Here is a 25,141-nt window from a genome sequence, read left to right on the forward strand (position 1 = left end):
GCTGCTGTGTTGGATGTTGTCAAAACAGGCTGCACTACGGAGAACAAAAGGCAGAATCCATGCGTGTCAGCGATAACATCCCCACAGCCTCATTTCGCCTGCTCAGCCGATCAGTCAAGACAACGATTGCACTTATATTGATGCATACGCAAACAAACGCAATCTAACGCTGGACTTGAGTAAGCTTCAAGTGATTTGTTGTTTTGCTACTTAAGTCTCATTGATTTCTAAGTCATTACAAATTCATGTGCGCCTTTTTTTCTACACAAGTTGCTGACGCCGCGGTAAATGCATTTCCTGGAACCATGTTGTTGGGTGAATTTTTCAGGAGGACGTCTTCCTCAGTAAATCTTTGATTCTTCCCCACTTAACAGTAGAAGTGAGTTGTTGGTCTTCTCTGTTTTTTGATGGAGAAAATGTCTGAAAGTTGAAGCCTTGTGGAGTTTGAGCTTCACATGTATTATTCACCAAAGGAAAAAAAAACCTTCTTGGGTTTTGTAGAACGATTCCTCAAAAAATATTTTACCACCCAGACTTTTCTTGCCCAGAAAGCTTTATGTAATCTTTGTTTTGAATGCCATTGTTTAACCTTGTTGTTCCCAATTAAGAGCAAACATAGACTTTGTTTTTTGGAAAACATTAGATATTTTTATTTTATTTAAGCATACACAAGTAAGCACACCATATTCTCCATAAATGAAGTTGTGTAACCTTGTGCATAATAGTTGAACCATGCTAGCCCTCATTAAGCAATGACTGCTGTACACTTCATACGATGAATATAAACAAGATGACACTAATAAAGCAGTTCATTTCTCTAAACCATGCTTCGTTGGAGCTCATTCCTATATTTCAAGAGCCCCAAAATGAAATAGTCAAACTTCTCTGTATTGTCACAATGTTACAGTTCAGTTTTCAGGCATGTTTCTAGACTAATACAAAATACACTTTGTGTAAGTTGTTTGGAAAAACCCAGGGTCTCTTTACTGACCTGGTGTCTTGTCACAAAATAGTCCGTTGCTGCAACCAAGCATGTTTTTCAGGCATTGTGTCGTACATACAGTAGCATGAGAAAAATGTCTTGGGCCTGTCACACTGAAACAAAGTCCTCAGTGAGATGTTAAGAGTGGTTTGACCCCACAGGGCTCAAGTGGAATGTTGAGTTCTTACAGTCGTCACCATTTGTCGAGTGTGATTAAGGAAACAGATTTTTCATCTGCCTTTGACAGGTGTATACTTAACCTGCTCTAACAGGACGCATCAAGCGGCTGGGGCTGGATGTCCTTACACTTACAAGCAGCTTGAATCCAAACCATCAGTTTGTTTCTGTAGCAGCAGAGACAGTCCATGTGTGGCTGACTGAACAAATTGCACTGCACCACCAGGTATGAAATGAATCGGGCTAATTAGATTCCCAGATGTCTTCCACTAATTGACCCGATGTGTAAGACCGCTGCATCGTTGTTAAACATGGTTAAACCCACTTGTATGTAAAATCAAATGATGTTCCACAGCTTTTACCATCAGACTGAGGCCGCTGGATTCTCATTTCTATGTGGGAGAGCTCACTCAAACACACTGCTGAGGCCACAGCCCTTAAAGGAATAGCTCAACACTTTAGGAAATCCACTCGACAGCTTTCTTAGTCAGAAGAGAAGACTGATACCACTCTTATGCACAGGGTTTGTCCTGCAAAGGGGAATTTTCAGCACCCCCTAAAGAGACCAAAATTTTGAGAAATTTTTGTATGTTTAATTAATTTAACTGGGGTTTTATTTACGCAAGCATACTAGATTTTTTTATTTATCAAATGGTCTCAAAGGGCAGGAAAAGGCATAGATATCTGTCAAATAAGGTGACAAAGATTCATTGTACTGTATGTCGACTGATCATAATGTTGTGTGTAGTCACCTATAAAAAGCCCATTCTCAGCCACGAAAAATTTTCTTTTATGTTGCGTTGCTTGAGAAAGCAGCAGTTTAGCGCAGCTTGTAAGGGGACCAGCTACCCTGGCTGTCAGTAGGATTTAAAATCTCAGTTTCCAGTCTTTATGCTAGAGAGAGCTAACTAGGTTCTGTTTTACTTTACAGATATGAAAGAGGTATTGATCTTCTCATCTAAATATGAGAAAAGAGATTATGTGTATTTTCCAAAATGTTAAACTGTTCATTTTCCAGTTAAGTTGGACACCAACCTACCACAAAAGTGATGCTCACAATAGCCCTACATTTGTATCAGTAAGAGGGAATACATTATTTACATCGGCAACATAAAGGAGTGTACTATCATCTGGGCAGCAGGCAGCTTTCAAAGTAAACCGCTTAGGCTGCTGACTAAAGTTTCAATCATTTACACAACTAAGAAAAGCAGTAGAAAAGTAAATATAAAGTGACTACTGGAAATACTATAGAGAAATATATTGCTGGCAAACTTAAGACAGTTCAAAGAAATCATCTAGGGAGACAATCATCATTATCCGTTGCTGTGTGGATAGATGCGTATTGATTGAAGAGCCTGCTACCAGACCAGTGTTCCTGGGGAGAAATGGATTCAGCCTTCAGCCGCAGAACTTTTCCTGTGCAGTGCTGATCACTCTGCAGCAGGACACCGTATCGAGATTTCACCAAGTTTGTCCTGACAACAGCTGAACGGCTGTGTTAATCAGTCAGATGGGGCCCCAGCGAACGTCTGTCCAGCGCTCTGACTTTACTTTAAACCCACTCCTGCCTCTGACATGAATCAGTGCTTATTGAAGGAGCACAATCTTGAGCTTTTCCACTGTTAATAAGAGTTGAAGTAGAGAGGGAGGGAGGGAGGAGGGAAAGTAGGGAGTGATAAAAGCCTGCCGTTGCATTAGTCATCATTCTCTCCACTCCGCTCAACCGTAGCCTTCATTGCTCTCTCTTAACCGCCTCTCTTTTCCACCGTACTCAAGGCTACAGGAGCTGTGACCTGTTATGTTTGTGTACACACATGTATTCATCTGTTTACAATAAATGACTAGTCAGTGAATTGCAGACTCTAAAGGTGTTTGTCATCCTGCCATGGACCTCAACTATTATGGTTGGGGGATTATTTGAAATATCTGGGGCTTTTTCTGTTTTTTTTTTTTCTTTCATGACAGTTTTCCTCATCAAAAAGAGTCTTTTCTTACTGCACATAAACAACACAATGATATAGTATAATAGAAATGCATAACAGTAGAGGAGGGCTATGAAAAAGCTCTTCAATAACAGGACTTTAACAGCGGTGTATTAACAGAAGAAATCTCACCTATTTTCACCAGTTGCGGTACCCTCTTACAATAGAAGACTATACATTTTCCACATTAGTCTTGTCACATTTCATGAAAGGCTCTCTAGAGTGACACCACCAAACAAGAATGTAATATAAAATGTATTTACACATTAAATTTCAGCCACTTCTTCCAGATTTTCAGCTCAGACTACACGGCATCAATCTGTAGTGTATCCTTTTACTTTGCACACGTTAAATATTGGGTGAAAGTTAAATAATATGACACAAATGTGAGACACAGGGCCTTCATTCTTTATAGAGAAATCATAAGGTAGAATAATTTTTAAGGCAGTACTACTGAGTTTGAATCAGCCCTCAAATACATCATTTGTTCCCCAAGCACAAGTCCTCTGTGTGCCATACGGCAACAAGTGATCCCTTATTATATTTAGCCTCTTTAACTTGAAGTTTCACCTCAAATGTTGACTTTGATTTGTGAAAGTCTTGATAGAAGCCCTTCTGTCTTGGTGACATCTGTTCAGGATGTCATAAAGAAGTCTCAGGGTTGCAAGTTGGGCCCATTAAAAAAGTATTTTTTTCCATGCAAGCCATCAGAAACCAAAGTTTTTACAACAGCGCTTGGGATTTTTGGGGTTAATTCCCTCATACTGGATGTGCAGTCTGTTCATCTACCTGAACACTACATGCTGAGGGGTCGGCTTTTATTCAAAGAGGCTACAGAGTTTGAGTCCTTGCTTCCGCGCGCTCTGAGGGCTGTTATTGCTGATATAAGGGATCTCTTCAGTGTCTCTGCACAGGCAGGTCCACTGCTCCATAGACATCCACAGAGTCCAGCCCCCTTTTAAAGTTCAGTAATTAGATGAATGCACTCCATTGTGGCAGTTCTGCTCCTCTCCAGAACACTTTGAAATTCATCACCCTCAAGGAGAAAGACACGAGGAAATACTAAAGGGCTCATCCAGGACGTGGAATGTTACATTTCTGAAATCTATAATAAAAGCATGAAAGAAGTAAGAAAGCGACAGCAAATGTGACTGAGACGTTACCAAACCTGTCCTCTAATGGACTTTACCCTATTTATGTATTCAGATCAGAGATACCTTTCAAAGTGAGATAATGAATTTCATCTTTTCTGACAGGTTTGGGTGATTCAGCTCTGATGGTAAGCCCAGTGATCTCTCTAAAGCTGTTCTGGCGTCATTGCAGCACATCTTGGAAATGGCTCCTAAATTAGCCAGGTGGAGTCTGGACTCCCTGAGGGGGGAAAACAAGCTCGCCAGAATGAATACTTGTCCCACAGGACAGCAAAGAGTTTCTGCCTAAGGAGGGTCTAAAAAACCAAAACGGACACCAGAACAACAAAACTGTACTGGTGGCAGCTTGTTAAAAAAGAAAGTTAAAAAAAACTACTCCCTACCAACCTACTGTCATTTACAAAGCCACAGAACACAGATTGTTATGAAGAAAATAAGGTATGGATGATGAGATTAAAGTAGAGGGGACTATTTCAATGTGCATCTCAGTGCCACCCAGAGAGAGGAAATGCCCTGGTCTGTGGTCACTGATAATGCACTGAAAGAGAAGGAAAGAGGTGACGGAGTGTGTCTGAAACAGAGAGAATGAAAAGGTCTCTGGCTCTGTTTATCGGCTTTGGTCCCTGGGGTTGATTTATCTGCAGTCTCTCCACTGCCGGAGCCATTTGGCCCTAATCTCTGCTGCCCCATGGTACAGTAGTCATTGAGCATGGAGCAGCTGCTCAACTCTCTCCACAGTTTCTCCACTGCTGACTCTGTTCTTAGACCAGCACCAGCCAGGCCAAGCCCGACCTCCGGAATCCTGCAGCTTTGCTTCAGCACCAGGCCCCGTGCCAAAGGAGAATAGGCGCTGCCGAAGGGCCCAGAGTCCCAGCCTCATCCTGACAAGCAGATGGGCTTAAAACGGGCCCTTTTGTTTGTGAGAACACAAAGTCTTTTGGATAAAGAGAAGACGTCCTGGCAGTCACACCTCAATGATGTTGACAGATGGCATCCTATTGTTGTTGTTGTTGTTCTTGGGGAACTGTAGGAGGAAAGAAGGAGATGACAGGTATGAGGAGGCTGGAGGACTCACAGGAATCACACAATAAACTTCTTCAATGAGCATGAGGATGCCTCAGCGCTGGGATGTTTTATTGATGCTTGTAGTAAGAGAGTGAAAGGAATAAAGATTAGTTTTTCACTTTAGTTTTCTGCACATAAGGAATGAATATGGTATGGGGCTTTGTGCACTGATTAGAACAGAACTTATCAGAAGCCATGACTTAAGTGCCTTTGCCAGTTGATGCTGGATGCTGCATATTCATGCACATAATGGCGTCACGTTGGAGCTGTGTGGAAGTTTAGCTTGAAGCTGACGCTCAGATGACACTATGGGAGTGCATGAAGTGTCAGTGGAAAAAGTCTAGAAGTGGCCGGGACAATTCACCTGCCCGGCGCCGCTGAGGGGGAGGCACCCAGGGAGAGGAGGAGGGGGGTGGGTTATACCTTACTGCGCAACAGCCCCCCCGTTGGGTGCTCAGGAGTGCTGCACTCTGAGGAGTTTTTGGCTTTGTCCTTGTTGTTGTTGGGCTCGTTGTCTTTGATTATGTCATACTGGCGACAGAAGAGAGCGATCACACCTGGAGGAGGAGAGAGAACGTATTCATGATCAGACAGCTCTGGTTATCCTCTGAACACACATGAAAAGCCACAGCAGAATTTCCTGTTGCTTTAAGTGCGATTATGACAGAAACAATGAACATGAAGCATGTCTGATGTTGCTTTACTGGACAGAATTTTCCTTACCTGCCCACATGATAAGTACCACCACGATGATGATGAGCTCTCCTGCCCTCAGCTGAGTGGTCTGGCCCACTTCCTCCATTGTCACTTCGTCTGGAGGAGTCAAGAGGCAACAGTTGGTTAGTGGAAATAAATTGGCACTTACCAAAAGAGAAAAAAAATCCAAATTATAACTGGAAAACATTAGAGGAATGAACAGTAATTTCACAGGTATCATTAAATACAGACACCATTAGCTCCAGCCAATTAAAGGAGCCATAGGCTGAAATCTGGAAATGGCAAAAAGTCTTCCTCATGCAGCTGTTTTCTCTTCCACCAGATGGGCAACAATGCAGAGGTAGTCATCTTATAGGGTAACTTTCACTTGATGCTTCTATGGGGATTCACATTGGGCTCTCCTGAGTGAAAGTTCTCTGTTTCACCCATCACTCCACCACATCCTACACTCACCCCAGACATTGCTACTCTTTATAGTGCTTTACCTGCTCTGAGTGAAAATCCCTGTGATCAGCCAAGGGTATGGATGCAGGCATCTAGTTTCCTCTCATAACACTTTAATTACAATGTGCTGATAGCTTATTTTGTTTATTTGCTCAGTGATGCCTGAAAACACTGCCTACCCCAGTTTTAATTCATCAGAGGGTTCTATTACATTTCTTTCTCTGTTTGTAAAGGTACCAAGTTCAGTTTGCTGCTGATCTGAGCTCATAATAAATCTAAATTTTCTTCTCTTTATGTTTCTCTTGACGTTTACATCACAGATGTTGTTCATTGCTCTGCTGTCTCTCTTGACCCAAATTTTCTTTTCCACTCAGTGACCTACCATAAAGTTTTATACATCACTGCAGCCTGTTAGGTGTGAGTCTTGAGACGAGTTACTGTTTGGAAGACAGTTGGAAGCTAATTGACTTTGAACAGTCCGTTGAAGTTAACATATCAGCAAAATGTTTTGCTGTAAAGGCTTTTAACTGAGTCTAATGACTGACACTTAACACTGAGCTTGGAGGTAAATAAGTCAGCATTAAATGTGCTTTTGCAATGTAGCTTTCTTAAATTGCTGGGTCGCTCCATCTACGAAGGTCTTCAGTTTCATATAACAACTTTAAATTTAAAAAAGGCTGACAAATGTGGTTGCTGTGCTCAGAGAACAACTTTGTGTAATGAACAACTTTAAAAGTTGTGACATGGCGGCTATAACACGCAGATATCAAATGGTGCACAACATCTGAAAGCCATTTTTCTTCATATGGTAATTAAGAAACTGTACAACAACTATTAGTGTGTCAAAAATGAAATATTACGTTGTTATTCTTTTTGCTGAAGGGAGGAAAGGCAGACTTTCTGGGAGAGAAGTGGAGACTCAACTTTTTCCCACCACAAATGTATATTTTATTACAGTCTCAGGTTATTGAAAAGTTCCTACAGATGTATTTGTGCGTACAGCAGAGTATAAAGATGTTGTTTGGCCTTTTTGGAGGAATTCAGTCTCTGTTTTAACTTCTTCTGTAGTCAATGAGCTAATAGGGCCATATATTTACAAATAAATCCCACAAACATGAATCTTTATGGATATTTATAAGAATGTGTCCTACATTGTCATAAATATCCATCATAATTCTGCATCCAGAATTTGATAGTGGAGAAATGTCACATTTGGCTTTATGTCAACAATTGCAAAATCTAGTCTAGTTCTGTTGTGTACGACTACATGTTGATATCCTTCTTGCATACATGAGACACTTACTAAGACTCTGTGGGATGGTCAAGTGAGTGAGGACATCCTCTGGGTTATCAAGTGGGCGCCTTCTTTCCACGGTGTTTCGCTGATCAGCACATGACACCTCCAGAGGGTTCAGCAGTGAATCCCAGTGTCCCAGGTTCACCCCCTAGATGCCATCTACTCACTTGAAGGCCCAGGTGGAGTCCTTTCAGCAGCTCTGGAGAGGTCCTTGATCACCTGGATGTCGACGTAGCTACGAACCCTCTGCAACCTACTTTAACTGGTCAGACCCTCACCTTCCAGCCTCACTGTTTTGCATCAGCAGTAAGCTCCATATACCTCAGCTTCTTGCGCTCATAGGCCTCCTCTACTGACCTCTCCCAGGGCACTGTGAGCTTGATAATGTAAACGTGCCTGAGCGAAGCTGACCATAGCACCAGGTCTGGTCACAGGTCGGTGGATACCATCTCAGGTGGGAAGCAGAGCTTTTGGTCCAAGTCTGCCAACATCTTTGCAAGCCCCTTTCAACTGTCCAGGATCTGGTTTCGAGGTGTTGAGACAGGCTCGACCCTCACCCTCCCGGACAAATATTGTTTCTTGCCAATGGGATGCCATGGGTGGAACGTTGTTGACACTCATCTGCTGCATTTCCAGTGATAGCCCACTAAGATGTGTTTGAATGTAGCTGCAGTCGGGTAGAGTGAGCATGTGAGGTCTTCACCATACCACTGGCTGAGATTCTTGGGCGATAGTAGGACCTCATAGGCAGCCTTGATGGTGAAGCCTGCTGTGAACATCTCTATATCCCAAAACCAGTGCCTGTATTTGTGGCTATGTGGGAAATATTATCCTTTGAAGACACAATATCAAGATTTGAGTTTATATGTTAAATCCAATGTGTTACCTCTTTCAGTGATTAAAGGCAAAACAACACAGTGCAAGATTCTGGCATATTGGGAGGAGGATTTGATTGAATCTAAACAGCTGTTTGCGTATGAACAAAGAGGAATATCACACTAAGTTGAACCTTTTGATTGCTTTCCTGACTTTCCTTTTATCAATTATCATATATCTCATAGCCGGAGCTACCATCTTAGATCCTGGCTTATATCTTCACAAGCAGCCCGCTCCTTTAACGTTGATTCCGTGCTCAATATTTGCAGGTGCAGCTTCTTTTTTACTTCGTCCCCTCCTCTCCACATGTCTTTCATCTTTCTTATGGTCATCATCTGAGGAATTCTTCAAAGCGTTTTTAGGGACTGCGTTTGCTTCTGCTTTAGTATTATTAATCACCAGCAGAGGCGAGAGTAGGAGCCGGAACCACCGTTGAGCGCCTTCTCTCCATATAAACAACTTGGAGTGATATTTTTTCCTTTTTTTTGCCATCAAGGCCCTGTTTTCTGGTGAGAATATTCTCTCTGTCTGCAGTTTCAAAGTCGTCTGTGCTGTAGAGCAACAGCAGATTTGATTGAACCGTGCTGTTCAGTCATTTTATCCATTTGGGGTTTCACTGACAGACTTTTAGTTCAGACGATCGCTGGTCTGTATTCCTACTCTTGAGATGTTGAACTTCCTTGCAGTGTCTCCTGTTTTGCCTTCAGCGCTCGAATTTCATGGACTGTCACTGTTTCGCAGTTGTCCTTTTCTCAATATGTTCTCTTAACCGAGCACTTTTACTTATTCAGATCTCACTCGATGCTTTGCACTTGTCAGAAGCTCTTCTCCTGTTGCTATTTTGTTTAAAACACAGCTGCAGCTCACTTATAGCAGGGAACTGTAGCACAGGTGCTGGCTAAAAGAAGTGATGATTTCCAATCCATATAAACACACACATAGAGAATCAGCCAAGGAGACGTTGCTTTGCTTCATCACTAATAGGCCTGACTGTGTGATTGCCTGAAGAGAGTGAACATGAAGGGAATAGTTAAAGCTTCATCTGGACCACTGGGGATGCTTCGTACCAGAGCGGGATGGAGAGATAAAGGAATGAAAAAAAGTTAATCACCGCAGTCGGGATCAATTCACAGCAGCCTCAGTAAAACTCCGTCACCACCTTTGAAGTCCATCAGGTAAGAAGGAGGAGTGTGTCCGCCTGTGGCTGCCGGCAGACGGCCTCGCACTAACTTTTCCTTACACTGCTGAGTGCTGAGGAAGTCGCAGGCTTGATGTAAAGTTCACTGCAGCGTAGAGAGCACTCCTATCCTTTTATTAGATGCGCTGGGTGACATTTGGAAGGGCCCAGTGTGGCAGGAACCCCACGCTCCAGTAGCTTTTAGCAACAAGCAATTCTGCTGATCGATTGGCCTCTGTTGCCTTGTATTAAATAATCAAAGCACAACAGCCCAGGGCGGCTGACACTATTGCTTGCCGCACTCACCGGGGCCAACTGGTCAACTGTAACACCACTCTGCTGCTCACTGACCGAGCTCGAGAGGACGCTGAGGTTTTATGAATGTAAATTTTCATTTACTGTTAACATTCCAGTGCTGGAATATTACTGAGCTGTTTCACTGAGGTAAAAAATTAAATAAAAATCTACTGTGAAAAAGTTGAAACAAGAGACTATTCTGCTGTTTTATGCTTGTATAGTCCAATATTTAGGTTTCATATATAATGTGCAAACCTTGTAGCAAACATGGATGTTACTACTACGTAATGTGTCGTAAAGACATAAAACAAAAGCCATGTTATTAGATCAAGCAATGAGATCATACAACAGCAGGCCAGAAAAAAGTCTTTTAAAGGTTCATGCAATAAACTGCATGTTTAAAGGAAAAGAAAAGCAATGTACTGAATTTGTTTTAAAAGCACACTGTATAGATTTTGCTCATGAGATCAGCTTGCTAATCAGGAGTATACTGTCCCCTAAGGCTCTGACAGCAGAAAATAACCTTATTGATATTTTATAATAGCTTCTCCTCACTGGCTCGCTGTAGCCAAATTTAAAATCATTCTCCTCACACACAAAGCTTCTAATAGCTAAGCGCCAACATATCTTAAAGACCTTCTTGTACCATATTAAACCAACAGAGCACTTGGTTCTCAAAGTGCAGGATTACTTATCATCCCAAGAGTTTCCAAAACCAGATTGGGAGCAGAGGCTATCCTCTTCCGCTGGGGAAAAAACTCCCCGTTTTAGTTCAGAAGGCAGACGCCCTTTCTAATTTTAATTCTCCCTTCATTTTTCTCCCTTCGTATATTTTTGTGTTTTATCCCCTCTGCATGTATCTCTGGCTCCAGAGCTGCTTGTTTCATATCTGTAGCTGCCTCACTAACTTCCCCAGTGTTAATTGTTCTCTTGTGCATTGTTTGTTTGTATCTGCTGTTCTTTTAGCTCTCCTTTTTACCCCTCATCCCAACTGGTGGCAACAGCTATCTGCCCTCACTGAGCGTGGTTCTGCCGCGGTTTCTTTTCCTATGAAAAAGGTGTTTTTTCTTCCAGTTGTAACCAAAGAGCAGCTAAAAGGATTTTTTGGATTTATTGGCTTTCTCTCTATAATATAATTTTTAAGGTCTTCACCTTACTGTGTGAAGTGCCTTTAGAAAGGTTATGTGAATTGGTACTACATAAATAAAACTGAATTTAATTTAGTTTATGTCAGAAGTTTCTCAGACTGGATTTCTGAGTTTAAATTTTCCACACTGGGCCTATAGGTTGGCGTGTTTTGATCCACCTATTTTTAGTTGTACTCACTGAAAATGCAGAAAATTTCCAAAAATCTCAAGGCAAACAAAAAACTTTTATGCCTGGCTGAAGTAAAATGCAACATTCTCCAAGCAGTACAATGAGTAAACATGCCACATTTAATCATGTTTTCTACATTTTTTTTTTTCACAGTTGGTCTGCAATAATTTAATGTCACTGACTGGAGAATTAGCTCCACCTGTTGTGTAAATATAACCCACCCCTAACATTCACATGATGGTAGCAAATGGAAACAGACATTAACTCACATTTTCTGTTACTGATAGTCTCAAAATTCACTTAGAAATGAGCTACGTTTGAACAGAGCTGGCATGTAATAACCATCTTTGTGCAGAGTTTCCTTTTCTCCATACTAAGAACTAACAGAATGTATCTTGGCCTCTGTCACTTTGATTCTTCCACATGATGTAAACATGTCAACGTGTGGTTGTGGGTGGAGTTTCATGCTGTAGTCTGGCAGTCTTCCAGCTACAGCTGGAGCTCTGCCGAGGTGGGCGACAGGATCCCACTGTTCTTTTATATATTTAGTAAATTTGTCATGGGTGATTCATTTGAAAACATTTGGTCTCAGAGTTTCTCCACACAATGATCTGAAAGCTGTTTTATCAAAGTGTTTTATACTCCTTCAGAAAGTAAGGCTGGTGGGCAAAATGTAAAATATTAATATACCTATTTCTTAACTGGAAAATATAGGATGGATGAATACATTTATATAGATCTTTTAAAACCCACCATGTTCAACTTAAAATAATAAAATGTATCCTCTACTTCACGTCCCCACATCCACATGGAGAGGAATGCTGAGGATGTTTTGCTCTGTGTTTTGCAGTGTATTTATGAAACCACGGTAATTATTTCAACGGGATTTAAGTCTTAATGCTAATCTAGGCTAAAAATATCCTGACTTTGTTTCTTACTTAACACACAGACATAAGATTGATATTGATTTTCTCATCTCCTTAACTGAAGGAAGGCGATTGAGTTGTTCCTTTACTGTGCCAAAGCATACAGGATTTTTCGTCTATGTTTCACATGACTTGGTTTGAAAGAAAACCTCAGAGTTTTGTTTGTCCGTTCCAAATGCAGCTCAGCTTGGCAATGCTGTCTGAGGAAATAACTTACAGTATTTTCCTGCAGACCCTTTTTTTGACGTAAAGATCAACATCCTATGTGATAGGAGAAAAAAAGAGAAGTTTTGTTGCATCCTAGCCTTTGAGAACTTTCCTGCGGGACCCGATAGAGAAACTTCTACCATTATTGGATCTGAGGAGACCAATGAGCCTTGTTTGCAGTTCCTCCTATTTTCCATGTTTGTGGGTCTGGTTCAAGTAATTTGCTCAGAGAGGCTGTACATGTACATCTGAGCAAAACCTCAGGTAGTTTGTGTGTTTTTGACAGCAGAATTTAATTATCAGGATTTCATATTCCCCCGTATTGCTGCACCTTCAGTGACTTCTTCTTTTTCTCCTTTCTGTCAGTCATTCTCTGTTCCCCCCTCCTCATCTTTCTCTGATTCATTGTCTCTTCCTCCTGTTTTGCACACAGGTTGTGCCGGGATTTTTTTTCATCTCCCTCACTTCCTTTGATCTCCTGAAGCTTAAACCTATTCTGAAAGAGGAAATGAGAAGAAACGCGGAATAATCCAGCATTTCAGGCTCATCCTTTGCTCTTTCCACTGAGATCAGCACGATACGGCAGAACAGAAGGGCTGAGCAGTTGAGCGAGGACGGTAAAAACCTCTCTTTTCTTCTCGGGACGTTCGCCTGTCATGTCGAGACAAAGGGCTAACAGCTGTACTGAGACACACTCCCTCGACATTAAGTACTCTGTGCAATTATCTGCAGTAAAAGGCAAACTCTATTTTCTCTTCTGGGCGCATTTTGTCCATCATTCATTCTCGCAGCTCTCTCCCCAGAGTTTGGGCTCAGTTTTTCAGTGTGTTCCAGTGAGAGGGAGGTTTAAAATAATTAGCCAGCTTATTTTCACCACAGTTTAGAGGATTTATAGTGTTTCTGCTGCTGGGCAATATGCAGGATTGTGAGCAAAGAAGGTCTGAAATATTACAAAAGTACAAATAATTAGTGATTACCTCTGTGGTACCATTATTTCTATCAAACCTAGTTGAAAAAACTTACAAATTATACAAAATAAACCCCATCAGTATAAAAGCCTAAAACTTCCTAGTGAATTTAAACAGATCACTCTTTTGGAAAATGAACTAAAATGACCTGCGTTACTATGGTGGATCCCCGAATTCCCAACTACACTGATTTTCCACAGAATTACAAACTGTCGACTTGAAGAACACCTGCTCATCTGCCATCAGAAGGTCTCATTGTTTCAACGCAGCTAAGCTAATTAAACAGACATCCTTGAGCGAGCAGCACAAATGAGACAGAGAAAAATGTGTGGCATTGTGCTAAACCGTGAAGTTGTTGCTGAGTACAAGGGAAGGATGATGAAGCGCAGACCAGCTCTCTGTGGACATTTGCTTTGTGATGGTGGAAACGTGCAGAGGAGCGGGGAAATCTTTTTTTGTTTTTGCAGCGAATAGGGACTTTTACTCAGCGTGTGCGTGCTCTATGTATGCGTGTGTGCTAAGCCTGCCAATATGTGGAGATTTTACATTTGTGGAGAATGGATGAGTGAACTGAGGCCGAGTGCTGCTTCCTCTAGCAGTCTTCCACATACAAAAAGCAACTAAACATTCATAGAAGCATCAACTACATTCAACTCAGCAGCTTCATTTCAAGAAGTGGACGTTTGTACTCAAGTAAACTGTGAAGACATTTAAAGGCCTCACTCTGTCAAAAAACCCAAAAAACTAACTGGACCTGTAAAGCTTACTATTTACAACACGTTTGATTGTCTGCCCAAAAACCAAAGTGTAAAGATGCAAATTAAAGCTGATGCTGGGTGACAATAAGCTTAACAGAAATTGTATAAACTGTGAAAATAACAGCATATTTGTAAAATAGTAAAACAAATACTTTTTTCTGTGACTTAAGTAGATAGTAATTTAATAAAACAGAAAAAATGTGTAAAATAACAGTTAAAAAATGATTTACCATTTTTCTATCCTCGATGCATGTATTTTTTCTTTTAAATAATGGCAAATATCTCAAAAATATTGATATTTTTCTGAATTTAAATACAGTAAAAACTGCAATTTCACAAACTTCAAAAATGACTGATTTTTAAAAATACACATTTTGATGTGGACATTATGCTCAGTTTTGGTCTTTTTGGTAAATATGAATACTGTGATTTTACTAGATACTATGCATAATTGAACAAAACTGTGAAATGACAGTATTGAAAATTTATGGGTTAAAACTGTTAAAACAACCTTTTTGAAAATGATTTGTTACAGTGTACTGTAACGACTTGTGTGAAGGGGAAACTGTTTGCTTTGCTTTGGCTAGAAGTGAAATATCGTCTTGATCAGTTATTGTCACACGATGGGCAGCTTTTATAGCTTCCTTTCATGTGAAACAAGTTCCCTATTACCAGACCAGTTTCAAAAATATGAGACTCAACATTATTAGCTACAAATATATTTGTAGAAAATCAAATGTGTTTTTGTTGTTGCTGCAGTTCTGTGATGTTTTTGTGAGACATCAATTGAGCATTAGATGGATGTATAGTATTGCATAGATGTAAATGTATACTTTTCCTTTTGTCATTCTCCATCATAAAAATTTAATTGCCACTCAATAAAACAGAGTGCATGTTAGTGGTTATGAGGCCCTTCAGTTTATTCCTGTGCATTGTGAATGTATTGGAGCCATTATTCCATCTTCATGGATTTTGAAATCAGCAGAAGAAAAAAATCTAATCTGAAACCTCAAAGAAATGAGCATGTACATGTACACAAAAGAAAGAAGGCTCTAAAAAAAAAACCAGCCGAAATCTTACTTGTTCATCTGGATTCTGTGCAGGTATTGATTTCAGTAAATTCTTCCCAGAGCACACAGACAACACATCCGGTGCTAATTAGGCCGAGAGCATAGCTACACTGCACTGCAAAGATTGTTTTCATTTTCTACACATCTCTACCAGCCCAATTGCCACCATAGCAGAAGTTTAGACTCCTTCTGGCTCCACACCCTGCGAAGTATGGGAGTATAGCGGCAGCTCACATGAGAGATGAGTGTAAATGAGAGGAAGAATAGATGGAGGAGTCCTTCAGCCAAAAGCGCATCGATTTGCCACCCCTCACAGCTCTGACTACCTCCTCGCTGCATCTGATAAATGCCTTTCCTCATTTTGGTTTACCGTGCAGTTATGCAGGGTGCATGCAGGGTGAGGCCCGCAGAGCCGCGTCAATACATGGTGAAGTATGCATTCCCCTCGGCCGTTTTATTCCTGAGTTGTGGTCAGTGGGGGTGAGCTTCAAGAGCACTCTGTTGTGAAATTTCATTTCACGCTTTGTGTGTCTATTGATTTTTATTGGTCTTTAGACAAAATCAGTCAAGATATTGTCAAAAGGCCAAGTCCCCTCTGCACTTGTGTCTCGAAAAAAGACAGGAACAGATTTGTCTTTTAACTGTGGATATGTTGGACGACTGCGAAAGTGTGTGTATTTGTGTGTGTGTGTGTTTTTGTGTTTGTGCTACTTCACCTTTACTTTTAGAGGCCTGAGTCTCCGCCTCCTTTGGCGTTCGGAAGCGTAACGGTTCGCTCAGTGGGCTCGTTCCAGACATGCTGATGGACTGGACATGCACGATGTAGTCTGTCTCTTCCTCCAAGTCCCATAATGCACAGGAGCGTGTGGTGGTGTTGACTTCCTGGATGAATCGCAGCATGCGCACGTCTTTCTTCTGTTGAAGGAAGACATGTAAGACTTTATGTACAGCAGATGGACAGATGCTTGGTCCTGTGATCTCTGACTACCGTGTACACTGACTGTAAAATATTCATCACCCACAGCAGAGATGCAGTTTGGCTTTGAAATCACACATAACTGGATATGCATCTAACTGGAGGGATTTGGGAGCAGCTGAGTTTCATTTTGACTTCTAAAATGGAACTGAAGTTTCACATAAGTGTATTTCATGCTACTGTTATATAAGAGGGAAATACACTTATTATCTTTCTAGCCAAGACTTAGATGAGAGGGTTTATAAAGCCCTTTTGGCTGTACACTAAATATAAAGCTGGAACCATGACATTAACACTGAAAGCAGCGGGAACCGGCTAACATTGCTCTGATTAATGTGTACCAAAACACATTAGGTGCTGAGAGATGGACTTTCTCGCCTTTGGACAACTGATGCCAACACAAATTAACATGAGCTAAGTGTCTGGCTGCAGCCTCATATTTAATGAACCAAGAAAATAATAGCAAGAAAGTGTATTTCCCTATATTCCCAAACATTTTTTTTTCCAAAAATGAGGACAGAAACTGTAATAAAAAAAAAAAGGAGCAGCTGTTATCTAAGTTTTGCAGCACATATGGTGAGTGGATGAAAAAGACTTAAATTAGTCACATGTACCAAAAATAATTGCTATATAGCCAAATGTACAGTATTTTTCTGCTGTAGTTACTGTATCTTTGGAACAAAAATAATGTCAGGTGTGTTATTTTTTGTTTTAAACCTTCCTCTTCTTCAGCTACCACTGCTAACCCACACTAACCCTGCAGCCATCATCCTCTATCATGTCACTTCCATACTGTGAATCTCTGCATGTGTCTGTAAAACCATGAGATGGCAGCTTGTTCCATGTTTAGTAATGCTATTAATGTAGGGGTGTGAACCAAGAGAAGTGTGTGTGAGTTTGCATGTTCACTTCTCTCCTTTCACATAGCTGTCAAAGGGTGTCAGAGAGTGGGCAGGCTGTCCGACAGGATCCAGCGTCCTGTGATGATTCCCATAATACATACTGACTCAGAGTAACACAGTACAGAGAACCGGACATGGCAGAAAACAACCTGTGACAAACCACAACTCAATTATTGTGTGTGTTTCCGAGGTCTATACATGCGTAAACAACTGTATCCCTCTCGCTGGTACATTTACATATATATCTACTATGTGTTGTACCTGCGTTGTGTTACTCACCTGCTGTGTGATGGCAAAGCCAATGACAGGGTCTCCCTCGGGGATGTCCCATGACACCACAGCAGAGTTTGCTTTCACCTCTTTGATGGTCACATTGACAGGAGGTGACAAGCTATCTGCAAACACACAGAGAGAAACAAACGCTTGTTTTACCTTCTGTGGTATGAGGCAGGGGAGAAGCTCTTCTTCTACTGGCTGCTGAAGTGGCCACCAGTGTGGCAGGAAGCCAAATTCAGTGGTGTGAATAAATGGCTCAGCGGAATCCATTATGTAAGGTGGAATTCATGATGGAGTATAGAAATTGAAAGCAGCTCCTCAGAGGCTCAGCAGACTCTACACTATGTATGCTGGAGAGAGCCCGTGTAGTCTGTGGGGTTACATCAGTCTCACCATTCATAATATTATAACCAAGACTTGAAAGGTGGACATGTTTTGACAGTTAAAACTCTACTGAACATTTACCATTGTATCTTATAGTTTAAGGTTTAAATTTGTTCACCCATGCAAACAAATATCTCATCAGGTACTGACTGTATTCACCGGATATCTGTGACACCAAGAGTATGAATCCTATTGACTTTGAGCCACTGACTTTTTCTCTGGTTCCACTAGGAGGTCAGAGTTTTCATTTGTCCTAAGAAATATCTCAACATTTGCTACAACGGCACATACGCATCTAGGGACTTGGATAATAGACACTTCTTTATCCAGCATCATCATCTGATCTTCCGTTTATGACCAGTTACCTTCAAAACAAAAGAAATCAGCCTCAGCTCTGCATTTAGTAAAAGATTAACATACCAACTCACTAAACTTAGACAGTAAACACGGTAAACAGTTTACCTGGTAAACGTCAGCATCCTAACTACGAATGTCCTGAGCTTGATCCTTAGATCATCTCGAATCCGATCGGTGCAATTTTTAGTTTATCAGTACTGGCAAGAATCTAAGTCTGATTCTTTCTTTACATCTACTGTCACACAGGTGTTGTATATTTGAATAATTCACTTATTATGTACAACATTATCAATGAATACTTGATGATTTGATGATGTGACTCTTTTTGTTGGCCATGCCTGATATTGCTGATACTAGGCTACAGTAACAGCCATTACAAATGCCACAAGGCTATGACAACATCCTCTTTGACAAAAACTTGTAGTACATGTGCTGGCCAGACATCATTAAACATCACAGGAAAATTTGTCATGGTGCCCACTGACGAGCTAAACCTCACAATGCTCTCTGCTTCCCATCACAGACCTACCCTCTTCCTCTGGTTGCTACAGTATTATACAATAAGAGGTATCACCTGACAGCGCAAAGAGGTACTACAGATAATCTAATCTACAATACCTGAAGAGTGTATTACCTAAGAAAATGGTATCAGATCTGCAGATACTAAGTATTAAGTGACTTGATGGGGACATTCCTAATGCTAATGTTGTCAATCTGAGGTTGTAGTTAAGGCCCTCTGTGCTGCATAACAGCATCACAGATATGCTAGCATAGCTGTAGACTGTTAATAACTCTTGTATACTTGTTTGACATGAAATGTTAGCAATGTTACAAAACTAAAACAGGGTTTTTCTTGCTTAGAATGGGCCTTTGGAGGCTGAAAGTACATGTAGTTGATCCATGCACAGTAAAAGCAATGAGTCTGTGTTCTCTTTGCCAGAAAATCTTATCTTATTTTCCTGTTACTTTTAACCATTTTACCAAAGAAGCATGTATTATGCTTGAGTAAATTAATCCTCATTTAACAAAACTGATTAAATGTCCTTGGTCATTTTCCTTTGGCCTCTGCTGAAACCTGTTTTGGTAGTGATTTAAAAAAAAGAGTTTCTGAGCATGTCTTTTTTACATTTACCATCTCAGCCTTTCAGAGCTGTGCTTTTTTGTAGAGTGGATTTCTAATTACAGAGTTCTAAAGATAAAAAGATGTAGCTGTGTTTAAACAGTCTACATCTGCTTCAGTCAACTTCCACATCAACTGAGATATTGTCAATGAGTAATTCGTACTAAAAATCTTTCACTCAGTAAAACAGTGTGAAAAACATGAGCAAATAAAACTGAAGATTACAGATCTAAATGTCCCAGAGACTCAGAGAAAGTAATCTACAAACATGTTTTTTTTTTTTTACAAAACAGTTCTCATTGAACATTGAATTTTAAATGTGGCCATTTAAAATTTACTTCTAACCTGTTGTTTGGTGTCCACTGCCAGACAATATTACAGCTTCAACAGTCGCTTCTCTCAGAACACAATGAAAGCTTTAATGTTGACTACAGTGAGTCCTCGTTAAATTCTGCTGCTCAGTTTTTTTCTTGTGTTTGAGCACACAAGTACAACAAAATGCACCAAATAGAGACACTGGTGACTTTAGTTTCATCAGATCCATCTACAAGTGCATGTGTGTGTGTGTGTGTGTGTGTGTGTGTGTGTGTGTGTGTGTGTGTGTGTGTACTGTTTTGAGCTCAGTGTCATGCTTCATGTTCCAAATGCACCTCCAGTTTAATTAGGGTCACAGGCTACAAGATCTGAGAATAATCATTTGGTTTCATTATATAATTGTGCGTGTGTGTGTGCGTGTGTGTCCTCATGTACTTTAGTGGCTTCAGCTGCTGGTGATTAAGACTCTGTAATTACTATATGTGTTGCCCAACTCTGCACAACACAGACCCATGTACAAACCTAATGGCTACAGTCTTACATTTGTGCAGATCAGATCATCAAAGTGGCTGCAGGAAAGGAAAACATATCAGTTTGCTTCACAGTACTGTGAAATTAATATTTCTTTCACGGCTTTGACACGGTCACATCTTTCATATTTAGTTTTCTCCAAAAAATCATTTGAAGTGCAAATAGTGTCAACCATATTAGACATAAAAATAATAAAAAAAAACATTACACAACTGTAACATCATGCTGTGCCTGTGGACTGGTATTTTGTGACACAAAAACATGACAGTGTGCACTACGGAGCGAGAAACTGATTATAATTTCATGCAAATGCAATCAGTTGACTCCCAAAGTGTGCCTTTTGCGCCTTTTGCACTTCAAATGAAATCATTTGAAGCGATGCCTGATGGGGTAATTGTATTTTATTAGCACTGTGAACTGTCAGTGGTCTGACCTGCTGCCTGAAAATGGTGACGTTGCTGGTTTTTTAAAAGAAAAATCTGAAAATAATCAGTCATCTACCAACATGAAATGAAACACACCTCCTACGAAATACCAGAGAGGAAAGAAGCATGTTCACTGAGGAGCTAAAATACAATAGTCAGACTTTTATATGGAGAAAACAGTTTGATTATTTCTTTGCATAAACAAGTAACTGCAGCATAGGTTGGACATTAGGAAACATTTGGAAAAAATGTGAGTTTATTCAATCATTTTATTTAATTAAGACATGATAGAAATTGTATAGAATGTGTTGAGAAAAGCAAAATGTGTTGATATCAGTGATAGTAGACACTTATTTATATAAAAATCCAATTTACCAATAGCTACCAGGTAAAACATAAGTGCTTTCTGTCTTTGTTTTGGTTGCACAACTGCAGAAGCACTTCCATTTAATTTAAATCAAGGCTTCACTTTCAGATTTTGAACGAGTCTAAATGCAGACAGTTTTTTGTTTTTTTTTACTCTAACATTGTAAAGCTTTTACATTGTCCAAACTTTATCTACGTAGTAATCACAAGTCAGAAGTCCAGTTCTATCGATTCTCAATTGGACATTTGTCATTATTTGGTTAAGGTGTTTTCTTCTTATGTACACATAGATGTATGATAATATGGATAGACATTTTTGGAAATAGGCGTATTTGCTTTCTTGCAACGATTTTGATGAGAAGCTCAATAACACTCTTGTTTGCGTGTGTGTTTATATAAATCTAAATTTAGGGATTAAACCGGGCTGTAGACTTTAGACTTTAGTGGAGCTCTGCCTCCTGATACCCAAACTGCACCCTAACACATTTATAGCATGACACAAATATCGAAATCTCCTTTTCAGGTTCATCTCAGCATCTCACGATTAACGTAGAATGTCACTCTCTGTTCTTTTGCTTTTTTAAGCAGCTGTGGCATCCCATAGCAGCAGGATCCAGAGGCTGTGCAACATTTACGCAGGTGACACAGCAGCAGTAACTTCATCAATTATTTACATCTTCTGACAGGTCATTGTGATCTAATGCATCCCTGGTACCCTACAGGCTTTTCTAAAAGCAAGCAGCTGAGCAAATTCACTGTTTCTGCACTGAAATCAGTGGGTACAAAACGATCATGCTTAGGGGGAATCCAGCAGTTTTGTTTCCCAGCAACAGTATAAAACATGGAGAATCACATTAACATAACATAGTAGCATTTTTATTGTGTATCTTTAACAGGGAGTTTTATAGGGAGTTTTCTCTGCTTAATTAAATGCAGTAATATGCAGGAGTGCTATTACTGTAAGCATGGACTTATCTGATCACCCAAGTAAATAAGAAGTAAGCCAACAGATAGTCACCCTAATAATGAAAACACTATTCATTATATGGAGCCTAACAAATTCATTTAAATGTTACTTCATCCAAATTACCAAAAGCTACAGAAAGTAAATTAATTAAATACTTCAAAAGTAAGAATCTTTGTCTCTCTGGCTGTTGAGATTCAATTTGAAACATTTGGCTCTGACATTTCACCCAAACAGTGGAGGTGAATAGAATTTATTTTATTGCTTAAAAAATGACATTTAAAAGATTCACCTGTGGCACCTTTTTCCAGGAACAGAACCATTGTTACTCTGGACAATCCACATCCTCTGAACACAATGTGTAGATTTCACTGTAACTCATATTTCCTGAAGAAAAACTCCTTTTTTTTTTTTTTTTTTTTACTGTCTCTATGACCTTGACCTCTCTGGGCAAAAGCTCCCGTTCCTCACAAATCCCTATTTAACCCAGCGGTTATTTATCTTAGCTAGCATAATGACTGGAACCAGGTAGAAACTGCTAGCCTCATGCTGTCTTCTGTTCTAAGTCTCTTCTTGTGTTCTGAATGAAACAGAGGAGCGGCGTATCATTCATCATAGAAACAATTAGAGGAATGCAGCTTCACTTTACTTTATGTTACAGCAGACCTCCATTCTTGTGAATCACTGTGGCCCTTCAGGATTGATTAATATTTATAGTGTGGAGCAGAGCTGAGAGAGGGGAATACGGCCGAAGAGAGGTGGCCACTCTCAGTCAGGCCACTCGTCTGCCTTTAATGGGATATAAATCTAATTCAGCCAATCAAATGCAGTCAATGAGTTATTGAATAGGTTAACGCTCACTTGCCCTTCAACGGGAACAAATCTCACAGTTGGTAATTACAGGATGATGGGCTGCTGTAGCCCCGGTATACGCGCTGACATACAGTACACTGAGAAGCAGTGAACCAAACAGAGAGCAGGCCTCAGCGTTACATGCCTCCACTGAATGACCTGACTAACGCTTGATAACAGGATGGAGCCCCGCTGCGTCGCTTCATCAGCGAGGGAGTGACTCTGATGTTTGAAGTGGCTCTGTTTTTGTTTACTGTGTGCTGTTTGCTTGCTGCTTCCTGAGAAGCCTGAGGGACAGGCGTCGTGGGCTGAGGGGGCTGATGAGACTGGAGAAGTAACAAATCAAGCTCATTATCACTCGGTTAGTCCTCGCTTACTCTCCAGCTCAAGAGCTAACGTTTAGCTCCTAATTCCCCTCAGGGAACGCATTCATTTCTGTGACTGTGACGCAGACCGCTGCTTTGTTTACACACGCTAAAATCAAAACTGTCTGACAAGAACCTACAAAGAGAGTGTAGGATATTAACCCTCTGAACCCACAAAACTGCCAGTGGGTTTGAAAGACATGTTATCTTTAAAGAACTGCCAGAATGAAACAATTTATCAGCCTGAAACTGTCAAAACAGAAAGAATCCTTAGATTTTTGGGGGGTAAATCCCCAAACAAATCATGTGTGACATGGGGTTATGTAAAGAAAGCAAAATTTAAGGTTCAAATCATGATATTTAATCAAAATCATTTGATTCTACTTGTCTCATTCAAATTTCTGCAAAAGTAAACCAATTGAACTAACAAGATTCAGTAAAAAACTTGGAAAAAATGGAACCTCTCGTTGCAAACAGGAAGCTATGATTGCTTTAAATGACAAAATTCTGAATTTTCAGTTGAACTGCAGGCTGTTGACAGAACAGAAAGAAGATGACGAGAGATTGAGAGAAAAATAAAACAGATATGATAGATAAAAATAGCATGCAGCATGGTTAAAACCTATATATAAGAGGAGCTAGTTGTAAGCAGTAGGAAGACACGTTCAGCATGGTGAAACATCTTTCTAGAGTTAATGTGCAGATTGAGTAGTAGAGGGTTTACAAGTGTAAGCAGCAAAATGTTGTCACCATGTTCTTACAGTAGCAGTAACACCAATGGGTGCTTTGCTGTGCACGTGGATTCCATTTATTTTTTTTTTTTTTGTAAAATACATTTCTTGACTTCTGCTTTCATTCTGAATGATAAATGCCCACATGCTACTATGGTTACTAAATGACTCACATATATATGGTGCTTAAACAATCACCTCCCTGACAGCAAAATCAGCAGTTGGATTGATTGGCACTTAAGCTTTTTGAATCACATTAAAATAACTCAGAAAATCAAGCGTCTGACTCTGACATCACTGTGACCTCATCACTATGGCGCTGAGACACAGATGACCTTAAAACTAATCATAGTCCAAGTCATGTCTCTCATTAATGATTAACTAATCTTCATTTGAAAAAATTGTGCATCGCCTCCACAAATGGCTAGTACAGATGGGGGAAAAAAAATGAAGAGAAAAAATAAGAACTGAAAGAAAAATGAAAGAGGAAGCACATGAATATAATTCTTTTTTCTTATCTTTCAGACATGATGAACAGCATCAGTCTGGTGTCACTCTGTCCCTCTTCCTCTCAGAAATCACCTGACTACACTCTGATCTATAAGGCTCCGTCTGTGAAGCTCCGTTCTTCACATCTCATGTCTTTTAAATCCTATAATTTTACACAGAGCCTTGTTAGCTTTTAATAAAGCCTCTAAATTTCTGATGCTGGTCAGACTACTTTCTCTTTGCTCCTTAAAAGGGAACCGTCTGCTGAGAAGCCCATTGAAATCAGAAATTCCTCTCCTGCTCGATGAGCTTAAATAACGGTATCTCACATTCTCACTGATGTTAGTGACTTACTTTCAGGGTGTAGTTCTTCTGTTAGTTCTTTATTTTTCCATTGTATATAGTGCTGTTGCATTGCACAAATGAATTATTGTCTTTTTAAGTCTCTCCTGGAAAACCGACCTTGATCTCTGAGACTCTGGTATTAAAAAAGAGACAAATAAAAGAAGAAAAGATAAAGTATTACATAGAGATTGCAAGGGATTGCGACAATAGGATTTTTTTTAAAAAAAAGATGCCCTTGTTATTTCTCCTTAGCTCTCTGCAAACAAACTTAAAGCATCTCTTTTAGTGTCCTCACGTCCGATAGTTTCCGGTCACTTTTTGTCTGTCTTTGT

The 25,141-nt window shown here is 40.2% G+C and overlaps 2 protein-coding genes across 5 annotated transcripts in view; one reads left to right on the top strand and one right to left on the bottom strand.

Annotated features, from left to right (window-relative positions):
• LOC129347780 (uncharacterized) overlaps positions 1–25,141 on the top strand; it is a 44,835-nt gene that overhangs the window by 7,200 nt on the left and 12,494 nt on the right. Inside the window, exon 6 of one of the 2 annotated variants that reach the window (XM_055006045.1) lies at positions 24,501–24,674. The exons of the other annotated variant lie outside the window; for it this stretch is intronic. Within the exon in view, the coding sequence (XP_054862020.1) occupies positions 24,501–24,561 (61 nt within the window). The 3' untranslated portion in view covers positions 24,562–24,674. Of the gene's footprint in view, positions 1–24,500; positions 24,675–25,141 lie in introns of those variants that run through there. 2 annotated transcript variants of the gene reach the window in all.
• fndc5a (fibronectin type III domain containing 5a) overlaps positions 3,384–25,141 on the bottom strand; it is a 36,741-nt gene continuing 14,983 nt past the window's right edge. For 2 of the 3 annotated variants that reach the window (XM_023279338.3, XM_023279337.3), the window contains exons 2-6: positions 17,569–17,684; positions 16,128–16,326; positions 6,081–6,170; positions 5,781–5,914; positions 3,384–5,316 (exon numbers count right to left, since the gene is read on the bottom strand). In XM_023279338.3, the coding sequence (XP_023135106.1) occupies positions 5,257–5,316; positions 5,781–5,914; positions 6,081–6,170; positions 16,128–16,311 (468 nt within the window). In that variant the 5' untranslated portion in view covers positions 16,312–16,326; positions 17,569–17,684 and the 3' untranslated portion in view covers positions 3,384–5,256. Of the gene's footprint in view, positions 5,317–5,721; positions 5,915–6,080; positions 6,171–16,127; positions 16,327–17,568; positions 17,685–25,141 lie in introns of all 3 variants that reach the window. The other variant, XR_002746641.3, reaches the window with a different exon arrangement.

Source organism: Amphiprion ocellaris, chromosome 20 (genome assembly GCF_022539595.1).
Source record: "Amphiprion ocellaris isolate individual 3 ecotype Okinawa chromosome 20, ASM2253959v1, whole genome shotgun sequence".
NCBI lineage: Eukaryota > Metazoa > Chordata > Actinopteri > Pomacentridae > Amphiprion > Amphiprion ocellaris.